We start from the raw sequence: 23,123 nt of genomic DNA on the forward strand, positions 1-23,123 counted from the left end.
GCTAATGAGTTTTGCTTCTGTATTTGCTTGAAAATACACACTAGTGCAGTAGTTGACTGCTTTTATTTAGCTAGGGTGGTAAGGATTTTCTAATTCCACTACTAGTCTGTTCACTTGAATTAATCTTTATAAAACTTTGCTTTCATTTTCCTCATCCCTCATATAATATTAATAACCATCACAAGTTCATCTTAAGTGGTCTTAAAGTACGTTTAGCGAGCATGTACACTTTATATTTGAAAGACAATATATCTCTATTGTGTCCCCAAACTTAAAAAATTCAGACTTAATTTTCCAACTATGTTTTCTTCTTACATAGAAGGAGTTAAGGTTGATATAAAAGAATTTCCTGGGCCAAGCGTGGTGGCTCACGCCTGTAATCCCAGCACTTTGGGAGGTCGAGGTGGGTGGATCGTGAGGTCAGGAGATTGAGACCATCCTGGCTAACATGGTGAAACCCTATCTCTACTAAAAATGCAAAAAAATTAGCCTGGTGTGGTGGTGGACACCTGTAGTCCCAGCTACTCGGGAGGCTGAGGCAGGAGAATGGCATGAACCCGGGAGGCGGAACTTGCAGTGAGCTGAGATGGCGCCACTGCACTCCTGCCTGGGTGACAGAGCGAGACTCTGTCTCAAAAAACAACAACAACAAAAAAGAGTTCCTGTACTTTTAAAATAAGTTTTGCTTCTAGGCAAATAAGAGATGTAGAAACAGTATACCTTACTCATTGTAATTCCATTTTTATTCAAAACCAATCCTTTTTTGTAAATATTCTGCTACTAAGTGATTAATGTGTATTCCTAGACCCTTAGACCACCAAAGTAGAGCCAGAATATAAGCTATCAGAGATATTCTATAAATTCTAATATAGGGGTGATGAAGCCAGCTCTTGCTAGGTATATTTTTTACTAAATATTTAACAGAATTGAATGTTCACTGATGTGTTAGAGTTGAGGGTGCCTCCCTCTTTTTTTTTTTCCAAGATATGTCCAAGTATGTGTGCTTGATTTCTATAATGTATATGTTCAGTATATCTCTATTATCTAGAACTAACTGTAGAACTAACTGTTTTGGGCTACTTTATTGAGTTTCTACTAGGTACTATTAAATTTTGGTTGGAATATGATCTGACTTAGGCAGTTCTACCAGACTGTTTTACATTGTGGTTCTAGAGTTGTTTGAATGAGGATGTAATGACAAAGGAAGATGCTCATGCAGCATTGGGAAACAGTTTTGTTTTTTTTGTTTTTTTAAGCCTTGTTTTTGCGGGGAAATTTTTCTTAGTTATATTTGAGTACCTCAACGAATGCACACATCACAGTCTCCTTTGGTTTTTTTCCTGTGGCAGTTGATCAGTCATGTTCAGAAAAATAAAAACTGGGCAGTGAAATGTAAGATACGAAGTTTATCTGATTATGGATTCTTTTCTGATTGGTAGCAGTTAGAAAACCAGATGTCTGTCTGATATAAATTTGGAAATGGAAGAAGCTGTGAAAGCAAACTAATAGGTTCTCTGTAAAACAAGTAGTTGGGAAACAGGTACAATATTTGTAACTTTCATAAAAATGTCTTGGGGTAGTAGCTATATTGAAATATCATGCTTTTTTTTCTCTTCCCTCCTCTCATTTCTGCTCAACAAAATCCCTCTTTGCCAGCTCCCCTGGCATTTTCTCTTTGTGAGAGATGATAAGTGTATAAACTGTATTCTTAGTAACTTTTTATTTGTCCCACATCTTCAGAAAATGTGATGTGTCATTCAAAAATACCTTTTCCTGGATTTAGGCAAGGAAACAAACAAACCATTTTAACCTTCACAGATGATAAAATATATTTTTGGATAAAAATATATCCTGCTTGAAAATCAGTCTATTTTCTATTCTTTGTATTTACTAAAAGGTGTCTAATCCATTTTTTCTCCTAACCCTGTGACATGTTTTCCCAGTGTGGGTGATCACATCCATAAATGGGCAAAAATTTGTTTGGGGAGGGGACAAAAAACCTTAGATAATGCTTTGTGGTCCTCCAAAGTTCAACCCTTCCAACAAAAATCTTTATGTCTTAGTATTGCTCTCACTGAATTTTCTTAGGTGTCACACAGGCAGCTTTGACAGTGAGTTCATGGAACTATATATAAAATATGTATAATACCAGTGCTACAAAACCATGGCAAATGGATGACTGTACTTTGGAAGACTGATTGCTCGATCTTGAAAACGTATTGTGAGAGGTGGTTTGGACATGCCTGTTGGCTGTCACTGGCACCCTTGTGGATATTATGTTTGATCCTCAGTGCTTTTATGTATGGCCTGGGCTTGAAGAATTAAATAAAATTAGTTTATGTTTTATTATTTTAATTCTAACCAAGGTTATTTACCCCATCATTAAATGTCAAATGCTAAAAAGAAACAATGTTGACAATATATGAATGAATCTCTAGCAGCTAGTTAAAAGTAATTTTTTCATATCAAGCAGAAGTTAAAAGTAAGCTCACCAATAATAGTTTAAGAAATTAGTTGGCTGGGCACAGTGGCTCCTATTTGTCATCCCAGCACTTTAGGAGGCCAAAGTGGGAGGATTACTTGAAACCAAGAGTTCAAGACCAGCCTGGACAACATAGTGAGACCCTGTTTCTACAAAACAATTTAAAAATTAACCAGACATGGTGGTGCATGCCTGTAGTCCAAGCTACTTGGGAAGCTAAGGCGGGAGGATGCTTGAGCCCAGGAGTTCAAGGCTGCAGCAAGCTGATCATGCTATTGCATTCCAGCCTGGGTGACAGCTAATGAGACCCTGTCTCTGAAAAAAATTAAAGAAAAATAAATTAATTTTCTCAAATGTTTTTACTTTTGCTAGAAAACAGGATTTTTGAATGATTTTAAAAAAATTGATTGCATTGCTTTTGTGAATTTATATGAGTTGTTAATTTACATTTGTAATTTGATACATTATAATTAAAATGTAGTTATAAGTTTAAGTCAAATAAGTTACAAATTTAAGTCAAATAAGCAGCATCCTGGATTAGTAATGTATCCTTAGTGACAGATTATAATTAGTGTTTTAATCAATAAGTTATACTTGAATATGTTGTCATTAATATTGTAAAAGGTAAGGGTTTGTTTTTTTTTTTTGTATACAGAATTTGGGATGACAATAAGCAGATAAGAGATTTTGTGAGAGCTATCCTTGAATATTAGCGTTTTTCCTTGAGGAGACATGGAAGCTTAAGGAAATGAAGCTTGTTGGAAAGAGTTTTGGAAGGGAAAAACTATGGGTTCATCAAAGACTTGTGGAAGCATGGTTTTGTTTTCTCTTATCCCTTTGTCACCAAGTTCCTTCCAGAATCCAAGAGCATATTCTGTAACAGGTCTATTGATTTTTAAAAGTTTTATTGTAATTTTGCATAACTTTATATCTTAGATATTTTGTGTTAACTTGATATGAATTTTCCAACGAAGAATTGTGTCATTAGAGACCCATTCTTTATAAACTATAGTTTGTTCTGTAAGCAACTTTTAAACCATCTGAAGATCAGAAACATTGAGAATACCTTTTCATTGAAGCATTTTCTAGAATGTATTAAGTATTTCATGCTTTTAAAAACACCATTTTTATAACATGTTAACCTTTCCTACCTTTCCACTGAGAGATTATGAAGATTCATTATTGTTCATTGCTATAATATGTTATGCTACTCACAGGAATCTGGATGTGGGTGGGGGAATCTTAGCCTTAAACTTAATGACTTAGGTTAGGTGGTGTTTTATATTTATCTGCTTTTCACATATCTTCTGTTGGAATCCCTATGTTAATAATCCATGTTTGTTTATTCATAGTGCATTGAGCAGCTTTCTACTCTCCCACATGGCATCTAAACATTATTAATTAATTTGTTATAGGCTGGAAAGAACTTAGGCAAGGCTTTCTGGGACAAATAATCACATGAATAAAGTTCAAACCTTCTTTTACAAACCACAGTTCTGATTTTTTTAGACTATGAGGGTTTGAGAGTGATTTACTTCTGAAAAAATGTAAATGGCTTTAAAAAAAATACTGTTCACCACTGGAAATACATTTTTTTCAGTTTGTTATTCTTGCTTTCTACTTTATGAAATATAAGTGGTTGAGATATTTAGAAATGTGGCTGCTGGATAATTAAGTTGTGACTATAATGTAGGCTAGAGTAAGTTGATTATTTTGTAGCTAATTGGTCTTCACATTTCCTTAACAGACGTCCAGACACAAACGGCCTGGCCAAACAGCACCATGGTTTCTGTTAACTGACAGGTAGTGTAAGACTACTGCTAGTGTTGGCTCATGTATGCTGCATGTCATTATGAGAAAGAAAAAACTGTGTTTTGCCTAGTAGGGACTTGTCATGTAAGAATAGTACCATTTTAGAGAATGGCAAATTGCCATGACATGGTTTTATTACATGTATATATTTAATAGGCATAAAAGAGGCCCAGAGGAATAGGATGGACTTGTTATTAGAGTAGCAATTCAATATTAATTCCCACTACTTTATGGGTTAAATGGATACAATAATTGATATTAGTAATTTGCTTAATTTTTAGTCCTTTTTAAGTGCTGAAATTGGTAATCTACAACTGAGATGTCAAGCTTTGAAGAATTATAATTAATTTCTAAGATAATTGTTTTACCAAATTCAAGTAATACTTATTAAATTTGATTTGTTTCATGATCTTGGGTAAATAAGTATAACTAAATGTATAAAATTAAGTTACCTGTACTGGTTTGCTTTTATATGGAAGGTAGAATTTAATTTGTTTCAGTAGGGTCACTCTCGATATTTTTGAAATAATTTTCAAAAATTTGAAAATACTTTAAAACTAAGGACTTAAAAAAATACTTAAGACTCAAGTGCATTTATTTATTTATTTATTTATTTAGAGATGGTCTTGCTCTGTCACCCAGGCTGGAGTGAGTGCAGTGGTGCGATTTCGGCTCATGTGGCAACTCTTTGAATAATATTAAATATTAACCTGGGACCTACTTAGCAGTTTCTTGAAAGCAATGTTCTCAGCCTTAAATGTTTTTAAAGGTAGTTATATGTATATTTAATTATCTAATTCAAGCCCTCTGTGGTAAAAGTAGCTTGGATTGAATTTTCTTTTTCTTTTTTTTTTTTTTTGAGACAGAGTCTTGCTCTGTTGCTCAAGCTAGAGTGCAGTGGCACGAGTTTGGCTCACCACAACCTCTGTCTCCTGGGTTTGAGCAATTCTTGTGCCTCAGACTCCTGAGTAACTGGGATTACAGGCATGTGCCACCATGCCCAGCTAATTTTTTTTTTTTTTTTTTTTTTTTTTGAGATGGAGTCTTGCTCTGTTGCCCAGGCTGGAGTACAATGGCACAACCTTGGCTCACTGCAACCCCCGCCTCCTGGGTTCAAGCGAATCTCCTGCCTCAGCCCCCTGAGTGGCTGGGATTACAGGCACCCGCCACCACGCCTGGCTGATTTTTTTGTATTTTTAGTAGAGACAGAGTTTCACCAAGTTGGCCAGGCTGGTCTTGAACTCCTGGCCTCAAGTGATCCGTCCTCCTTGGCCTCCCAAAGTACTGGGATTACAGGCCTGAGCCACTGTGCCTAGCTTCAAGTGGTTTTAAATGTAATTTACATTTATTTTGGCACACTTTCTGAAGAACTTATATGTTGTTTGATATAATCAAATTTTATCTGCTATTTGAAGGTGCTAGTTTTCATAGATAAAATTAACAAAACACCAATCATTTATATTTGGAATTTGAAGTCTACATTTTTTATTAAAACTCATTGAAGTTATTTTCGTAATTCCTTTAGCATACTCTGACTTAAAAAAGCCCAAGCTGGATAACTTAGAAATACAGCATAAAGGTAAAGGGAAGCACTGGATTATATTTTTAATTTTTTTATTTTGAGAAGGAGTCTTGCTTTGTCACCCAGGCTGGAGTGCAGTGGTGTGATCTTGGCTCACTGCAACCCCTGCCTCCCGGGTTCAAGCGATTCTCCTGCCTCAGTCTCCCAAGTAGCTGGGACTACAGGCGCGTGCCACCACGCCTGTTAATTTGTTTTTGTGGTTTTAGTAGAGACGGGGTTTCACCACATTAGCCAGGATGGTCTCGATCTCCTGACCTTGTGATCTGCCCATCTCAGCCTCCCAAAGTGCTGAGATTACAGGTGTGAACCATCACGCCTGGCCTACAATTCTTTATAAAGAATAAGCAAAATATAAGGCTGTATCTAGTCTTATGTCCAAAATGTGTAACTTCACCATTAAGAACATTAAGACATAGATTGAGCCAGGTGCGGTGGCTCACGCCTGTAATCCCAGCACTTTGGGAGGCCAAGACAGGCGGATCACGAGGTTAGGAGATCAAGACCATCCTGGCTAACACGATGAAACCCTGTCTCTACTAAAAATACAAAAAAATTAGCCGGGCATGGTGGCGGGTGCCTGTAGTCCCAGCTACTTGGGAGGCTGAGGCAGGAGAATGGCATGAACCTGGAAGGCGGAGCTTGCAGTGAGCCGAGATCGCGCCAGTGCACTCCAGCCTGGGCAATGGAGCAAGACTCCATCTCAAAGACATAGATTGTACTGAAAATAATCATCATAACGTAGAACTTAATTAGGATCATTCTCTTTAGAAATTGCATGAATTTTAAAAATTATTGTCTAGGCCGGACACAGTGGCTTATGCCTGTAGTTCCAGCACTTTGGGAGGCCAAGGTGGGTGGATAACTTGAGCCCAGGAGTTTGAGACCAGCCTCAGGCAATATGGAAAACCCATCTCTACAAAAAATGCAAAAATCAGCTGGGGATGGTGGCACAAGCCTGTAGTCCCAGCTACTTGGGAAGATGTAGTGGGAGGATCCCTGGGAGGTCAAGGCTGCAGTGTGCAGAGGCCACGCCACTGCACTCCAGCCTGGATGACAGAATGAGACTCTCTCAAAGAAATGTGTGTGTGTGTGTACACACACATAGAACAAGAGAGAGAATAGTCAATATGATAATAGCTTTGGTTTAACATTTTAAGAATATACTTTTAACATAAGACATTTTAAGAGGTTGTGCTGAACTTAATATAAAATGAGCCACTGCTTTATAATCAAAATCCCATTCATCATAAGTATGATGAATGGCTTTTGTTAAAGAAATCTGTTTATTTCTTAACTTCATTATTGCTATTTCTAAAAATTTTTTTCTGGGGCTCTGCTATTGAGGCCTTTATATAAATTTCCTAGAGCTGCTACAAGTTACCAAAAACTCGGCAGCATAAAACAGCAGCAGTTTATCAGAGTTCTAGAGGCTAGAAGTCTAAAATTGAGTTTGTGTCAAGGTTGATTCCTTCTGGATACTCTGAGGGAGAATCCCTTCCATGCCTGTTGTTGCTTCTGGTTGCAGCTAGTAATTCTTGGACATACCAGTCCAATTTCTTCCTCCATCTTTATGAGGCATTCCCCTATTTCCAATCTTCCTCTCCTTTTCTTACAGGGCAACAGTCATTGGATTTGGGGCCCACTCTAAATGCAGGGTGATCTTATCTGGAGATGTTTAATTACATGTGCAAAGACCCTGTTTCCAAATAAGGTTGCAATGACAGATACTGGGAGTTAGGACTTGGATATATCTTTTTCTGGGGGACACAAGTCAACTCACTATAGTATTATAGGATTTTTTTTTTTTTGGTATGCTTTAGTTTTTCTGAAAGTGGTTGAGATGTAAAGTTCTGTGTGGTTGTATTAAGCGTTTATTCAAATTCAGCAATCATGCTTTGAATGCCTGTGAGTTGCTGTGAAGAGATGGAGGAAAGATTAGGAGCCTGGCTCTGAGTTCTTAAATTATGGAAGATGCAGACATAAATACAACTAAATTTGAGTTGAAATTGATAATTACTATGGAATATCGGTACAAAGTTCCATTGAAATTTAGGGTAAGCCTAAGAAAGATACCAAGGAAAGACTTCATTGAAAGGGAATTCTATTTGAATTTGGCTTTGAAGGATGATAGGATCTTAAATGGCAAAAATTGGATAGTATAAGACGTAGCATAAAATCAAGGAGGTGGAATTTTACGGGAGGTGAGGTTGAAGGTATTGTTTAATAGTACTGTCTTGGAGAGTTAGGACATAAGTGTGATTATTAAGTAACATTTGAAACAGTATATGACTACAGGTATCAAAATATGTGCTGTATTGCTGGAGAAATGAGATTGATCTGGACTGCAATATTTGTTAGGTTTTACCTTGAAGGATGGGTTAGCTTGAATAGAGGCTAAGTGAGAGAAAATCTAGTTTCAACATGAAGGAGCAGAATAAGGCCTGGAGTTGAGAATGAGCATGTCACTCAATATTTGAGGACCTAGCATTTTCAAAGACATTATGGTGTCACCTCTTGTCTGTGGATTCAAGTGTTAAGTTGCATGCCATTCTGAGTAGCGTAATGAAATCTCACACTCATTGTCCCACCCTGCACAAGAGTCATCCCCTTGTCCAGCCTATCCATGCTGTGTATGCTATCCACCATTAGACACTTAATCATCTTGGTTATCCTATCAACTATTGCAGTATTGTAGTGCTTGTGTTCAGGTAACCCTTATTTTACTTTATAGTGGCCCCAAGGTATAAGTGTAGAGATGATGGCAATTGGATATGCCAAAGATAAGTCATAAACTGAAAAGGTGAAGGTACTTGAGAAGAAAATTATATGCAGAGATTTACAAATCTTCATGAAATTGTGAAGGAAAAACATTTGTGCTAGTTTTAAGATGAAAAAGGCATTAACCCATTTATGCCTAGTGTTTTATTATTGGAATGCTAAGCTTATGGGAGTTATTTATATCCTGCTGCTCAACGTCATTGCCAAGGTCTGATTTTTCACAAATTTTGCAACCTCTGGCATAAATGGATTAAATTTGTGGGTGGAAGACATGGACAGAAAGAAATGTGTTCCAACTGATGTCAGTGTGTTGCCCCGAAAGCACTGAGCCTATACCAACATTCAGCAAGGGATCCCCTGAAATGAGTGATACCAAGCCATTTGCTGCAAATAGGGATGGTTACACAGATTCAAGAATGGGTTTGGACTGAAGTATTTAAGAATTACTGAAGAGGTTGTATCTGTTGATGAAGAAGCTGCTGCCTCATTTCCAACAGAGTTGAAGTTGATTAAGGAGAAAGGATACCATTCAAAGCAAGTTTTCAATTGCAGTATCAGGCTCTTGTGGAAGAAGATGTCCAATAGAACTTACATTCATAAAACTGCAAATGCGGCGGCATCAGGGCATACAACATGGAAGAACAGATTAACTCTGGTACTATATGGCATTGCTGTAGGCCATACTATAAAGCTAGGTGTAGTGTATAGATTGAAGAACCTACATGCTCTCGAAAACAAAACAAAAAATTATGTGTCCTGGCAACATAATCAGTGTGGGTGACAGCCATCTTTGTGGAATGGTTCCACCAATGCTTCATCCCAGAAGTGAAAAATTACTTGAAAGAGAAAGGGTTAGAATTTAAAGTATTAATAATGGACAATACATGAATCTGTCTGCTATGAAAATAAAAATGTTGAGGTGGCATTTTTACCTCCAGATAAAACCTTACTGCCTCAGTCCCTGACCAGGGCATCATTTGGTTTGTCAAGGCCACATACAACTGCCTGATATTTGAACACATTTGATCAGCAATTGCTGCAGACCCTAATATGTATATAATGCAGTGCTGGCAATCATTCACTATTGCTTATGCCATAATATTCATCAAAGCTGCAGTGGATGAATTAAAACCAGAAACAGGTAAATTCCTGCTGGAAGAATGTGGAATGATACCATAAATGACTTAAAGGCTTCCTAGGGACCCATGGCAATTTTAAATCATGTAGCAAGACAATCCTTCACAAAACTTGTGAAGAAGGATTTGCTGACATGCTTGATGAAGAGGAGCATATCAAAGGCCATCAAGAAGTGTTAACAAATTAGGAATTGGAAGAACTTGTTGAGTCATCTACAGAGAGAGAGGAGATAAACTGAAGCAGAATCGCCAACAGAGACATTAATTAAACTTGCCAAAGTATTTTGAATTGCACAGACATTAAAGAACAGAATTATAGAATATGATCCTCAGATGGGACACAGCATTAAAGTCACCAATATGATCACCAAAGGATTATAATCTCTGCAGCAACACTTCGATGAGCTGAAAAGTGTCAACAACTTCTGGTTACAGTGTTCTTCCAAAATTTTTCAGCAAAAAGACCCCCAAAAGAGAAATCCTTCACCTATTGAGGATCCCCAACCATCAACATTACCTTGGCTTAGTGATCCAGGATCACCCGAAGCTATTTTGATGATAATGTAGCCTAACTACATCACTTACACCTACATCAGTCACCGCATTTCATCTCTTCGTTTAGGCATTATATGACATCCCACAACCTCACAAGGGTGAGTACAAGATATTTTGAGAGAGAAACCACATTTGCATAACTTATTACAATATATTATTGCAATTGTTCCGTTTTGTTAGCTATTGTTAATCTCTTAATGTGCCTAATTACAAATTAAACTTGATCATAATTATGTATGCATAGGAAAAAACAGGCTGGACATGGTGCCTCACGCCTGTAATCCCAGCACTTTGGGAAGCTGAGGCGGGTACATCACTTGAGCTTAGGAGTTCGAGACCAGCCTGGGCAACATGGCGAAAGTAATTAGTCATTCAGAAATATGTATATACCAACATACTAATATCTGTTTCAGCTATAAATACTTCTAACATTTCACATGTATCTTTATGTAATCACCACAATCAAACTACAGAACTTTTCCACCACAAGGCTCCCTTTATAGCCACATTCTCCTTCCCTTCAGTCCCAAGACCTGAACCAAGAATCTTGTTTCCCATCTCTATTGCTTTATTATTTAAGAATGTTACAAAAACAGAATCATACAGTGTGTAAAACTAGGATTGTCCCCCCAAACCACCCAAGCATAATTCCCTTGAGGTCCATCCAATTTGTTACATGTATCAGTAGTTTGTTCCTTCATATTACTCTTTAGTATTCTATGGTGTGGACATACTAAACCATTCATTCTCTTTTTGAAGGACATCCAGGTTGTTTCTGGGTTTTGGCTATTGTAAATGAAGGTACTATGTAACATTTGTGAATGTTAAGTTTTAACTTCTCAGGAATAACTGTCAAGTAGTACAAATGCCAGGTTATATGTTAAATGCATGTTTAGTTTTATAAGAAACTGCCAAGAATATTTTCCACAGTGGCTCTACTATTTCATATCTCACCAGCAACGTATGAGTGGTCCACTTATCCAATTTCTCTTGCATCCTAGCAAAACAACTCTAAAATTTATCATTTGGAACTGTCTTTTCTTTCTGCAATGGTATTACTTGTCCTTTTAGAATTGAAATCAAGGGAAGAAAGGTTAGATTTACTCCAGTCTCCCATTTGATACTAGCCGTAGTTAACAATCTCCTTTACAACATGTGATCATTATTGCCACTTAACACTTCCAGGATTGGGGAGTAGTATCTTTCTTTCTGAGGGAGTTTAAATCAGTTTGGATAACAGATTCTCATTGTTCATTTTACTGCTTTCCTATTTCTTCCTCATATTCTATAAAAGGCACAATAATAAATCTAAGCTTGTTAAAACAGAAACAAAAACAAGTACTAAAACAGGAGGGTTTTTGTAAAACTGTCAATTAGGATTTTAATTCATGGTCAGTGAAGACCTCCAGGATTTTCCCTGCACTGCATTTTCTTGCCTTTTTCTTTCAGATGCAGGGATCCAGAGTCCATCTCCATGTGCCCTCTCTTATGTAACATCATCCTAGCTCCAGATTCTTTAATCGGTGTCCTTTCCCCAGACATACATTAGGTGTATGGCTCCAGGTTATGACAGCAGCCTTCCAGAAGCCTTAGACACCTGAAAGTGATAGCAGTGCAGAAGCAGAAAGGTGCCTAAGGATTTCTACCAGCTTGTGGTAGAAGAGTGGCTTGTCTGGATGGTTTGAGGGAAATGACCAAATAATAACCTAGCTACACCAAGCATTGTACTTTCCTATATGCTATTTTAACAAGTTTTAAGATGTTACTTAAAATATTTCTGAAAATGAAATAGCCTCAAAGGAGTTTTGATTTTACAAGATCACTAAGCAGATGACCCAAGGATAACTGACAGGATTCTATATTGTGTTGGTTAAAAATTAAGAATCCTGAGCCATATTCCAGACCTAAATAATCAATTTCTGGGGTGAGGTAGAGGAGCAGGGTAAGTTCCCTGGGTGCTTATTTAGCAGGGTAAGTTCCCTGGGTCCAAACTTTAAAAACTGATTATCTTTCCTTTCATATAGTTGGAGCAAAAATTGTACCTTTTAGGAACAATGCATGTTTAGGCAGGTGAATAAGTACATATAGAAACAGAACTCCAATGCAAAGTAGAGTGATGTACAATAAGAGGTGTAGAGAGCTATGAGGTTTCAAAACAGGAGGAGAGAGCACATTATTAACTAAGATTGAGATGAAGGAAGGCTTTCAGGAGTAGACAGCATTTACAAATGACTGGTCATTTTCTTTGATAATTTTTATTATATACAGATTAGTACTCACAATACATTGCTTATTTAAGATGGCTGTTTACAAGTATAAAGCAGTTTGAGCAACACTGATTGTGCATTATTATACTTCAGATGAAAAATCCTTACATGCTGAATCAATTTCTTTTAAAATTTCAGATAAAGAATTTTCATTTGAGGAGACATACAATTGTAAGTGCTCACTTTTTGTCAATTTTAAGACACCATTATGTTTAAGAAGGATTAATTTTACCATAAAATTACAAACACCCTCCATGTCTTGACATTCACATGAAAGAACAGCACATTAATCATCCAAATGCATATCAGAGCAAACTCTAGGCCTTAGTGTGAGGTGAACATGGTAACTGCTTACACTATGGAAATCGGTTGGGCCTTAGTTAAATATTGTAGTATTTTAAAAATTTGTATATTGAAAAAGACAAAATGAGCGGTTAAGTGATAAACAGCTTACTCAATTTAGCATAACTTTAATTTAGAAATGGAATAGTGAAATTAAAAAAAGCATATGAAGCAGATAAACAGTATGTCTTTAGAAATATTAAAGATTTTTACTCTGTTTACAAATTTTGCTTTTTTGGTTATGCCTCTTAAATATCTCAGTCTTTTTACTTTGTCTGTAAAAGTAATTGTCCTAAATATTCCTAAATTCTTTTCCAAATAAAGCCATTATCATTTTTATATAGTAAGAAGTTACTGAATCATAGGTTTGAGATCAGTGGCACAAATCATATATGTAGAAGATTATGTAACAAATTCATTGTTAGGTAAGGAGTCAGAGAGTACAGTACAGTAACAGCCATACAGGAGAGGTAGAATTCTTAATCACAGTTTTATAGAAAAGATGCAGTAGTTTATATATGTACCCTGCTTTATTAGTTATGGTACTGTAAATTTGCTTCTCATTACAAATTTAACAGAAAGGGCAAAAGGCAGGGCTATTCATAGGCAAGGATCTTATTGACCTTTGTTCTGCAGGTGTTGCAGAGGATACCCCTAGACACTTGAAGCATTTTCTTGGCCAATTAAGGTAATTGATCATATATGGCATTTACCTCATTTTTAAAAAGCTTGCATGTAGGGAAATCTAAGCTGCTCTTCTCCCAGGGGCCTAAGGAGGGAAATGTATCTCCTTTTATACTACTCTGAGTGCAAATGAAATCACTGTCTCTGGTTATCATTATTGCTTATCAACAATTCCAGCATTACTAACCTGTTGAGGGGTTCTATACCCCAAATTTTGTTTGATTGTTTCTAACTCACAATGTAGTCATAAACAATGTTATAAGTGGGCATAACTTAAAAATTATAGTTCATTCATGATGAAGTTAAATTATTAGTACTTGAGTAAGATCCCCATAGACTTCAAAAAACTAGATGGCAGAGACTTTATTGTATATATGGATTATTCACATTTAGGTGTTTAAAACTTGGGAGTCTATGTTTCCAATCCTTACTTCAACGTCAATAAATAAAGTGTTCAGAAAGGCCATTTTATAAAAGTTACAATAAAAATTTTTAATAAATATGTACACCCAGTGCTAAATCTTACAGTAGGGCTTACATTTTATAAAATGTACCTGCTTACAAACAATAATTCAAACCAGAATTCTTGTTGAAAATAAAAACCTACAGCCAAATAATTTCTTCCAGTTAACTGGAAATTAATCTCCTTTGATTTATGAGTAGGATGTCATGATGAGCCAATCAGATTCTAGATATTTATTTATAGTTCTACTTAAGTGAATTTTATTTTGGATTCGGTGTCCTCAAGTTTTTCTAAATTCTTTCTTGTCTCTGATAATTCTTAGAACTCAGAAAAGGAGCTATTTATTTATGGTAGGCCCAGATCATTTTAGCAATATTTCCTTCACAACTGCTGGTAATAATGAATTACCCAAGTCAGCAATGTTAAAATTAACATAACATGATTATTAATTGTTGACAGATATTAACTGTTGACAGATAATATTAAAAATAAACTTACTTTACCTCACATTTAATTTTTAAATCCTGCACTTTAGTTAAGGGTTAGAGAGAATGTGTCCCTATGGAGGAGGAAGCTTTTAAACTATATTCTTCATTTCAAAGAGAAAACATGTCCTAATTTTAATAAATATAACTTTGTGTTTTTAAGAATCGTGAAAATGTCAGCTTTTGGGAATGTAAGCTAAGTACAAAGACTAATACTTTCTGCTAATATGTTACACTGAAATATATTTGGTTATAGAAATCTCAAAAGCCTAATTGTATTTCAAAGCTATCATTCTATTTACATTGTAGGAGAGATGCATATGTAAATAGAGAAAAGTTGGGCTTTTGTAGTCTAAAGATTTATTCGATCCATAATTAGGTAATTCTCAGGTGATTTATAACTTAAAACTGAAAACTTCCACAGTTAATTTGTAACTGCCACATTTACAAAAAAAGTTCTGGGTAAGAGAACCTGTTAAAAACAGACAGGTGTTGCAATTAGGCCCAATACTCATTTATTTAAGTCACCTAAGACATTTGCAAAATTTTTCAAAGTTAGGAAAATGCAGTTATTAATATGGCTTCAGTTAAACCTATATTCTGCAAAATATTCCTGTTACACACTTAAGTACAACTGGATCAGCAGGATTACTTGCACAGAAAGTGAAGGCTTAATTTTCACATTAAAATTATACCTGTTTCACACTTATATCTCAAAATATTTTGGAGAAGACCATTAATGGTCTTGACTGTAACAGTTTATTGCATTCTTATGCCTCATTTTTCAATATTAAGTACTCTAGTTTGGAGTTTTAAGTTCTACTTTTCCTCTTATCTTCAAACAGACTCTTCAGCATATAAACTTGAATGGCTGACACCACCACCATGACCACTAAATTAACCATAGACCAGAAATTGACTCTATCAAAGTTGCTTTCTTGTATGTTTCGATCACGAGCTTCAAATGCTCTAAGCAGGGTTTGTATGTGCCCACTTTTGCTTAGTCTGGACTTGATGCTGTTGATGGATTCCTGGAGATAAATAAAATAATTTTTTTATTAAAGAATGCTCAGAAATTTTAATTAAAAAATGAGGCTGGGTGCAGTGACTCATGCCTTGTAATCCTGGAACTTTGGGAGACTAGGGCAGGAGGACCTCTTTAGCCCAGGAGTTCAAGACTAGGCTGGACAACACGGAGAGACTCTGCCTCTACAAAAAGACGGGCATGGTAGCACCACCTGTGGTCCCAGCTACTTGGGAGGCTGAGGTGGGGGATCACTTGAGTCCAGGAGATTGAGATTGCAATGAGCCATAATGGTGCCACTGCACTCCAGCCTGGGCAACAGAGTGAGTGAGACCCTGTCTCAAAAATATTTTTTTTCAAAATATGCTTTATGTTTTTTATCCAAACACAATTTTAAGATAGATGGCTGCACAATTGAGGGGCAGGTATTATTTATATTATATTAGAGATTCTCTGTAAGGTTATGTAATAATTCTCCTGACATATTTATACTGTTTATAAGTAGTTATTTAACAAGGGAACAAAGCTACTGCGAATTGAAAATAGGTAACATGAAACTGTTCTGAGTGGCATAGCATCAGGAGTTTTACATACATTATCTGTTTCTTAGCCCTCACACAACCAAAGGAAATGACTTAAGGTTTTGTTTTTTTTTGTCGGGGGGACGGAGTTCACCCAAGCACAATCTCAGCTCACTGCAACCTGAGACTGCGCCTGGCCAAATGATTAAGTTTTTAGAGATGGGGCTTGCTATATAATAGCCCAGGCTGGAGTGTAGTATCTATTTATACCTGTGACCATGGTTCACTGCAGCCTCAAACTGGGCTCAAATGATCCTCCCCCTAACCTTCTGAGTAGCTGGGATTACAGGTACCTGCTACCATGCCTGGCAAATGATTTCCTTTTTGAAAACCCAACAGATACAACTTTAGGTATTTACCTATTACATGATGCATGTGTTTATATTTCCTTCTTTGTATGTTAATCTGACCAATTTAGTATTCAGTAAAACACCCAATGTTTTAATACCACAAAATAGTTGTGAAATTAGAAAACATTTTATTTTTCATGTGCCTTCTGTATAATCAGAAGCATAATCTATTTATAATTTAAAAAATTCTAACTGCACATTTATAAAACAAACTTACCAAGATGCAGTCTTAGTTGCACATCTGAAAAAAGCTATTTTTATAATAGGGTCCTAGAAGATAAGTTATTTGAAAACTATAAAAGGGCTATATGAATATAAAGTAAAATTAAGCTGATACTTGAAATGGAGGTCAAAGTATTTATGGCAAAAATAAAATATTAGAAACAGATTTTCCTGGATAATGCAGATAAAATGCTTAGTTCAGTAACCATTACCATACTAAGGGCTCTGGATGTTAATACTTTTTATTTTATTAGAAGACCATACTGACCAGGATGTCTTCCAGTTTCATATCCAACATATCTGTGCCAGTAATATATTTCTTCCAGTCTTCTTGTTCTTGTGCCTGTTCTCCCATATTATCCAGGATTAATTCAAAGAAAATCACCTTCTCAGAAATGGTGCTGAATGTATTGTCAAAGCAGAACATGTAATCACCAACTTCAGTCTCTACACTGTATAAAAAAAAGTACATGTTTTTAGTTACTTGTACTTCTGTTTGTGATGAAAAGCAACTAAAGGTAAAAGAAGGTAAAAGAAAGAACTAACAGGCTGAGTGTGGTTCCTCACGCCTGTAATCCCAGCATTTTGGTAGGGCAAGGCTGGTAGATCACTTTCGCTCAGGAGTTTGAGACCAGCCTGGATAATAACATGGCAAAATCCTGTCTCTACAAAAAAAATACAAACATTAGGGCATTGTGGCTGGCATCTGTAGAACTAGCTACTCGGGATGCTGAGGCGGGAGGATTGCTTGAGCCCAGAAGGTTGAGGATGCAGTGAGGCATGATCATGCCACTGCACTCCAGCCTGGGAAACAGAGCAAGGTCCTGTCTCAAGAGGTGCGGTGGCTCATGCCTGTAATCCCAGCACTTTGGGAGGCCGAAGTGGGTGGATCACGAGGTCAGGAGTTCAAGACCAGCCTGGCCAAGATGGTGAAACCCCGTCTCTAATAAAAATACAAAAAAATTAGCCGGGTGTGGTGGCATGCGCCTGTAATCCCAGCTACTCCGGAGGCTGAGGCACAGAATTGCTTAAACCTGGAGGGGCAGAGGTTGCAGTGAGCTGAGATTGCGCCACTGCACTCCAGCCTGGGCAACAGAGGGAGACTCTGTCTCAAAAAAATAAACAAACAAAAAATTCAACAAAACAAAAACAAAGAAATAACATAGTTTATAATAATTGGACAGCTTACTCATGAATTTCCTTAGTATTGAAAGATAATTTATAATTTCTTGGGAATGAAGCAACCTGAAAATATATACGTTCGAGTACAACTTAGACATGCTTGGCATTTACTCAGTAAATTATGGTTAGTGACCTTATTTTTGGAAAAGGATAGAATTAAAAACCTGTATACATAACTCATAATAAACTTTAATATTTATACACTATTAAAAGTATTTTATCATGAGTTCAATTCATATGCAGATATGACTGCCAACCTACCCTTCAATTGAGATTAATCTAAACTGAGTTTTGTTTTCAAAAGCAGTGATAGATTATCCTACATGTTTTCTTCCAGGCCTCTTACTGATTTTGCTTATTGACTATCACTGGTTCCCTTGTAGATGTTTATGTTTAATCCTAAATGCTTTGAGAATTAAATAAAACTAGTTTATATTTTATTAATTCTATAAGGGTAATTCAGCCCATCATTAGTTATGCCTAGTGCTGAAAAAAAAAAATCAATAATATCTGAATGACCAGTACCCTACTTACAATTAGTTTCCCATATTAGCAAAAGTTAAAAGTAGGGCCAGGTACAGTGGCTCATACCTATAATCACACACTTTGGGAGTCTGAGGCAGGAGGATTACTGTAGGCCAGGGATTCGAGATTAGCCTGGGCAAAAGTGAGACCTTGTCTTTACAAAAAATTTAAAAATTAGCCAGGTTCACACCTGTAGTCCTAGCTACTCAGGAGGCTTGGTTGAGCCCAATAGTTTAGGCTGCAGTAAGCTATGGTCACACCATTACACTCTGGCCTGGGCAACAGAGTGAGACCTTGTCTTTAAAAAAAGAAATTACATTTAAAAGAAAAAAAGACTACTTAAGAAAAACCAGTGACATACTGAGATTTTTGCTGCTCTTACAAAATTAATATAGCTAACAGATAAAAGCTTTGTTTAATGTTTGAAAAACAGATTTGTAGGCTGGGTGCAGTGGCTCACACCTGTAATCCTAGCACTTTGGGATGCTGAGGCAGGTGGACCACGTGGTCAGGATATCAAGACCAACTGGGCTAACACGGTGAAACCCTGTCTCTACTAAAAATACAAAAAATTAGCCGGGCATGGTGGCGGGTACCTATAGTCCCAGCTACTTGGGAGGCAGAGGCAGGAGAATGGCGTGAACCCAGGAGGCAGAGCTTGCAGTGAGCCGAGATCGCGCCACTGCACTCCAGCCTGGGTGACACAGCGAGGCTCCATCTAAAAAAAAAAAAATAGATTTGTAAATCTGGTGTAATGATTAAGAGTGAGTTGGACTGCCTGAATGTAGATCCTGGCTTTGCTGTTTACTAGCTGTGTAACCTTCAGCAACTTAATTGTTCTATGCCTCAGTTTCCCCATCGGTAAAATAGTATTTACCTCAGGATTGTGGTTAAGAATAAAAAAAATTAGTACATGAAAAGTGCTGAGAACACTGGCCTGGCACATCAAAAGAATGCAATAAATGTGAACTATTATAAACTCAATTTTTTCTCCCAATTATTTAATGAGAGGTAATTCAACACAAGGAAGCAGTAAGATACTTATTTTTCTAACAGTGAATTTTATTATCTCAAAAAGGGAGCAAATAATTGGGGAGAAATAAAGATTGATAAAAATTTTGAACATTTTAAAAATTCTGAAACTTGAACTATATTTTTAGTTTTTTGGTTTTTTTTTTTTGAGATGGAGTCTCTGTCACCAGGCTGCAGTACAGTGGTGTGATCTCGACTCACTGCAACCTCCGCTTCTGGGGTTCAAGCAATTCTACCTCAGCCTCCCAAGTAGCTGGGACTACAGGTGTGCACCACCATGACCAGCTAATTTTTGTGTTTTTAGTAGAGACGGGGTTTCACCATATTGGCCAGGATGGTCTCAATCTCTTGACCTCGTGATCCACCCACCTGGGCCTCACTAAGTGCTGGGATTATAGGCATGAGCCACTGTGCCGGGCCCATTTTTAGTTCTTATATATCTATCAAAGAGAAAACAGTTAATTCCAAGCATATCAATATAAACTGACTTTTACAATTACTATTTCTATCGTATTTAGTAATAGCTTATGCAAATATTTTTCTGAGCTCTGCATAGGTAAAATGCCATTTAAAAATGTATTTTAAATGAGTATCTTAAAAAATTACTGAGACTTTTTTCCTCTCATCCATTCATACATGTATTCAGTGTTTACTGAGTATCAATTATGTATCAGGCACTTTGGTTAACAAAGACCAATAATTTTAATAGCTAGTTCTTACAATAGTGTTATGTGCCAGGGATGTTCTAAGCATATGGTAGAAAGCAAGAGTTTTGGTCCATCTTGTCTCCACCCTGCATGTGTATCCCTGCAGACTTATTTGACTTCTCTGGGCCTCCTTGTCTATAAAATGGGAATCTTGAGTCAAAGACTCTATCTCACAGTGGGTTGGAAAGATTAATTTAGAAGCATATAACATGCCAACCCTTGTTTAGAGCAAATACTAGATACTCCATATTTGTTCTTCCTACAGATTCACAGTTTAACACATTAACAATATTGACTTAAGAAAATGTTATAGTAAGATAATAGAATGGAACTGGGAAAAATACCAGTGAGATATGAAAAGAGGGAAGTGAGGTGTCAGAAGAATATATGGTCTTTTGCTTAATTCTGAACTCAAAGAGTTAAAACAAGTATTTTCTTTTGCTTTCAGGCTTTTTTTTTCTTTTTTGAGACATAGTCTCACTTTGTTGCCCAGGCTGGAGTGCAGTGGCACGATCTGGGCTCACTACAAGCTCCGCCTCCTGGGTTCACGCCATTCTCCTGCCTCAGTCTCCCAAATAGCTGGGACTACAGGTGCCCGCCACCATGCCTGGCTAAGTTTTTTGTATTTTTAGTAGAGATGGGGTTTCATCATAGCCAGGATGGTCTCGATCTCCTGACCTTGTGATCCGTCTGCCTCGGCCTCCCAAAGTGCTGGGATTACAGGTGTGAGCCACAGCGCCTGGCCTCAGGCCTTCTGATTATCTAAAATGAATGAGGTCTGAGTCAAAAAAAAAATTTACATACACACAAAAATATACTGTACTGTTGTTTTAAGAAAGAAACTATGAACAGAAATGGTATATAGCCAGCAGCTCAAGAAACTTTAAGACATATACCTGGAACAGTAGCTTTAAGTTAAAACAGAAAGCTTGTGCTGGCCAGAAGGCAGGTTTAAAATGCCACAATAGATTGAATGCAATACCAGGGGAATACTAATTTACTAACCAAAGCACAGAAAAAATTTAGCCTGGATCAAAAGAAAACGCTTAAACAAAAATAGAAAGGTTAATGGAAAATGTTTTGGAATCATTTGGAATCATATGGAATTATCTAATATTGATATGCAGTATCAAATATGCTAACTTTCCATGCCCTGCAGATAGCCCACTGGTATTATTCAGCAATGAAACTGAACTAAAAGAGATTACTTACGTGTGAACTCCATCTGATTTTCTTTGTTCAAAAACTAAGGTTTTGCCTTCTGGAGAGGCAAGATGGAAATCAATATCTAATCCTGCTCCATCTAAAACCTGTAGAAAAACATACATGAGAAAAACATATATTACAAATTCTGGAAATAAAAAACTATATACAGTACATCATATTATGTAAAGATTTTCTAACCTAGAGAGGTAAGAAAGTCATCAGTGATGTCTGGGCTAGAAAAGAACCGAAGGATCATCTAGTTCAATTCCATTCATTTTTGGAACTTGTCCTTTCCTTACCCGTTTCTCTCACCATCACCTAAATTTAGGCCTTACGGATATTACTGAAATAAATCTTCCTGAAATAGTGGTTTCATTCAGAATCCCTGTAGAATGGACAGAAACACAAAGGGAAGTTCAAATGCCCTGGGCCTTTTAGTTAAAACTTAGGCAATTGGCAGGGCACAGTGGCTAACACCTGTAATCTCAGCACTTTGGGAGGCTGAGGTGGGCGGATCATGAGGTCAGGAGTTCGAGACCAGCCTGACCAACATGGTGAAACCCTGTCTCTACTAAAAATATAAAAATTCCAGCTACTCAGGAGGCTGAGGTGGGAGAATCGCTTCAACCCAGGAGGTGGAGGTTGCAGTGAGCCAAGATCGTGCCACTGCACTGCAGTCTGGGCGACAGTGAGACTCGGTCCCCCCCTGCTCCAAAAAAAAAAGACTTAGGCAATTTAGGACATTGTATATAACTTTGTTTCCTCTTCAATAAAAGAATAATTAACTATTTCTTAGCCTGGAATTCAAGACCACCACGGTGTGGACTCAGTATGAATTGTGTATTCGAAGCAGGTTGGTTCATGTACTAGTCAGTGAATACAATCTGTCCATTTATAATTCCAAAATGTCTTTCTATGAAGATGATGATGATAATCATGGCAACTAACAATTATAGTTGATGCCATAAATTGTCTTAAATGCTTTATGTGGATTAATTTATTCCTTATAACAACTCTAAAAGGTAGGTTCTATTCTCATTTTGTTCCTGAGGCACAGAGAAGTCATTTTTCCAAAGTGACACAGCATTAATTCATCTAGGCCACATTAAAAAAAATAAGTAAAAAATAAAGTGATACAGCAAATAAGTGACATGGTCAAAATTTGAACTCAGCAATCTGCCTCTAGAATAATTTTTAATAAGTATGCTGTGTTGCCTCTATTTCTGTTCCATTCTCCTGAATACTCATCCAATTGTACTCATTCTTTAAGAGCCAATTTAACACATTTATGCCTTGTGTTCCATTATTGGAACACTAAGCATGTGGCAGTTATATACTACTGCTCAAGGTCGTTGCCAAGGTCTCATTTTGCAATTCAAAAAATTGCAACCTCCTGTATAAATAGGTCAAGTCCTTTGAAGTGTCCTCTGTATCCTCCTGTCCAGTTCTCTCACACTGTCTCTTGTATTACTACAGATTGCACACCTATCCTCTTTGGCACTTATGAGACATTCTCTGGGATCTAAGCATCTTTTTGTAGGATTCACTTGGCATAAACTTGTAGGTACTTTTATGGACACATATGTGGCACATCCAACATAGATGATAAAATGGATGAAAATTCTGTTCACCATTTTTATAACTCCAAGGGTACCAGTCCTAACAATGTTATTATCCATATTTTGCTTTTGTGTCACAGATGCAAATA

The 23,123-nt window shown here is 36.8% G+C and overlaps 1 protein-coding gene across 2 annotated transcripts in view; it reads right to left on the bottom strand.

Moving 5' to 3' along the window:
* Positions 1–12,581: 12,581 nt before the first annotated feature.
* The window catches only part of TMED5 (transmembrane p24 trafficking protein 5), a 28,217-nt gene continuing 17,675 nt past the window's right edge, over positions 12,582–23,123 (bottom strand). The window contains exons 2-4 of one of the 2 annotated variants that reach the window (XM_003892214.5): positions 21,422–21,519; positions 17,032–17,215; positions 12,582–15,617 (exon numbers count right to left, since the gene is read on the bottom strand). In XM_003892214.5, coding sequence (XP_003892263.1) covers positions 15,399–15,617; positions 17,032–17,215; positions 21,422–21,519 — 501 coding nt within the window. In that variant the 3' untranslated portion in view covers positions 12,582–15,398. The remainder of the gene's footprint in view (positions 15,618–17,031; positions 17,216–21,421; positions 21,520–23,123) is intronic. The other variant, XM_021920915.2, reaches the window with a different exon arrangement.

The sequence above is a fragment of the Papio anubis genome, chromosome 1 (assembly GCF_008728515.1).
Source record: "Papio anubis isolate 15944 chromosome 1, Panubis1.0, whole genome shotgun sequence".
Classification (NCBI taxonomy): domain Eukaryota; kingdom Metazoa; phylum Chordata; class Mammalia; order Primates; family Cercopithecidae; genus Papio; species Papio anubis.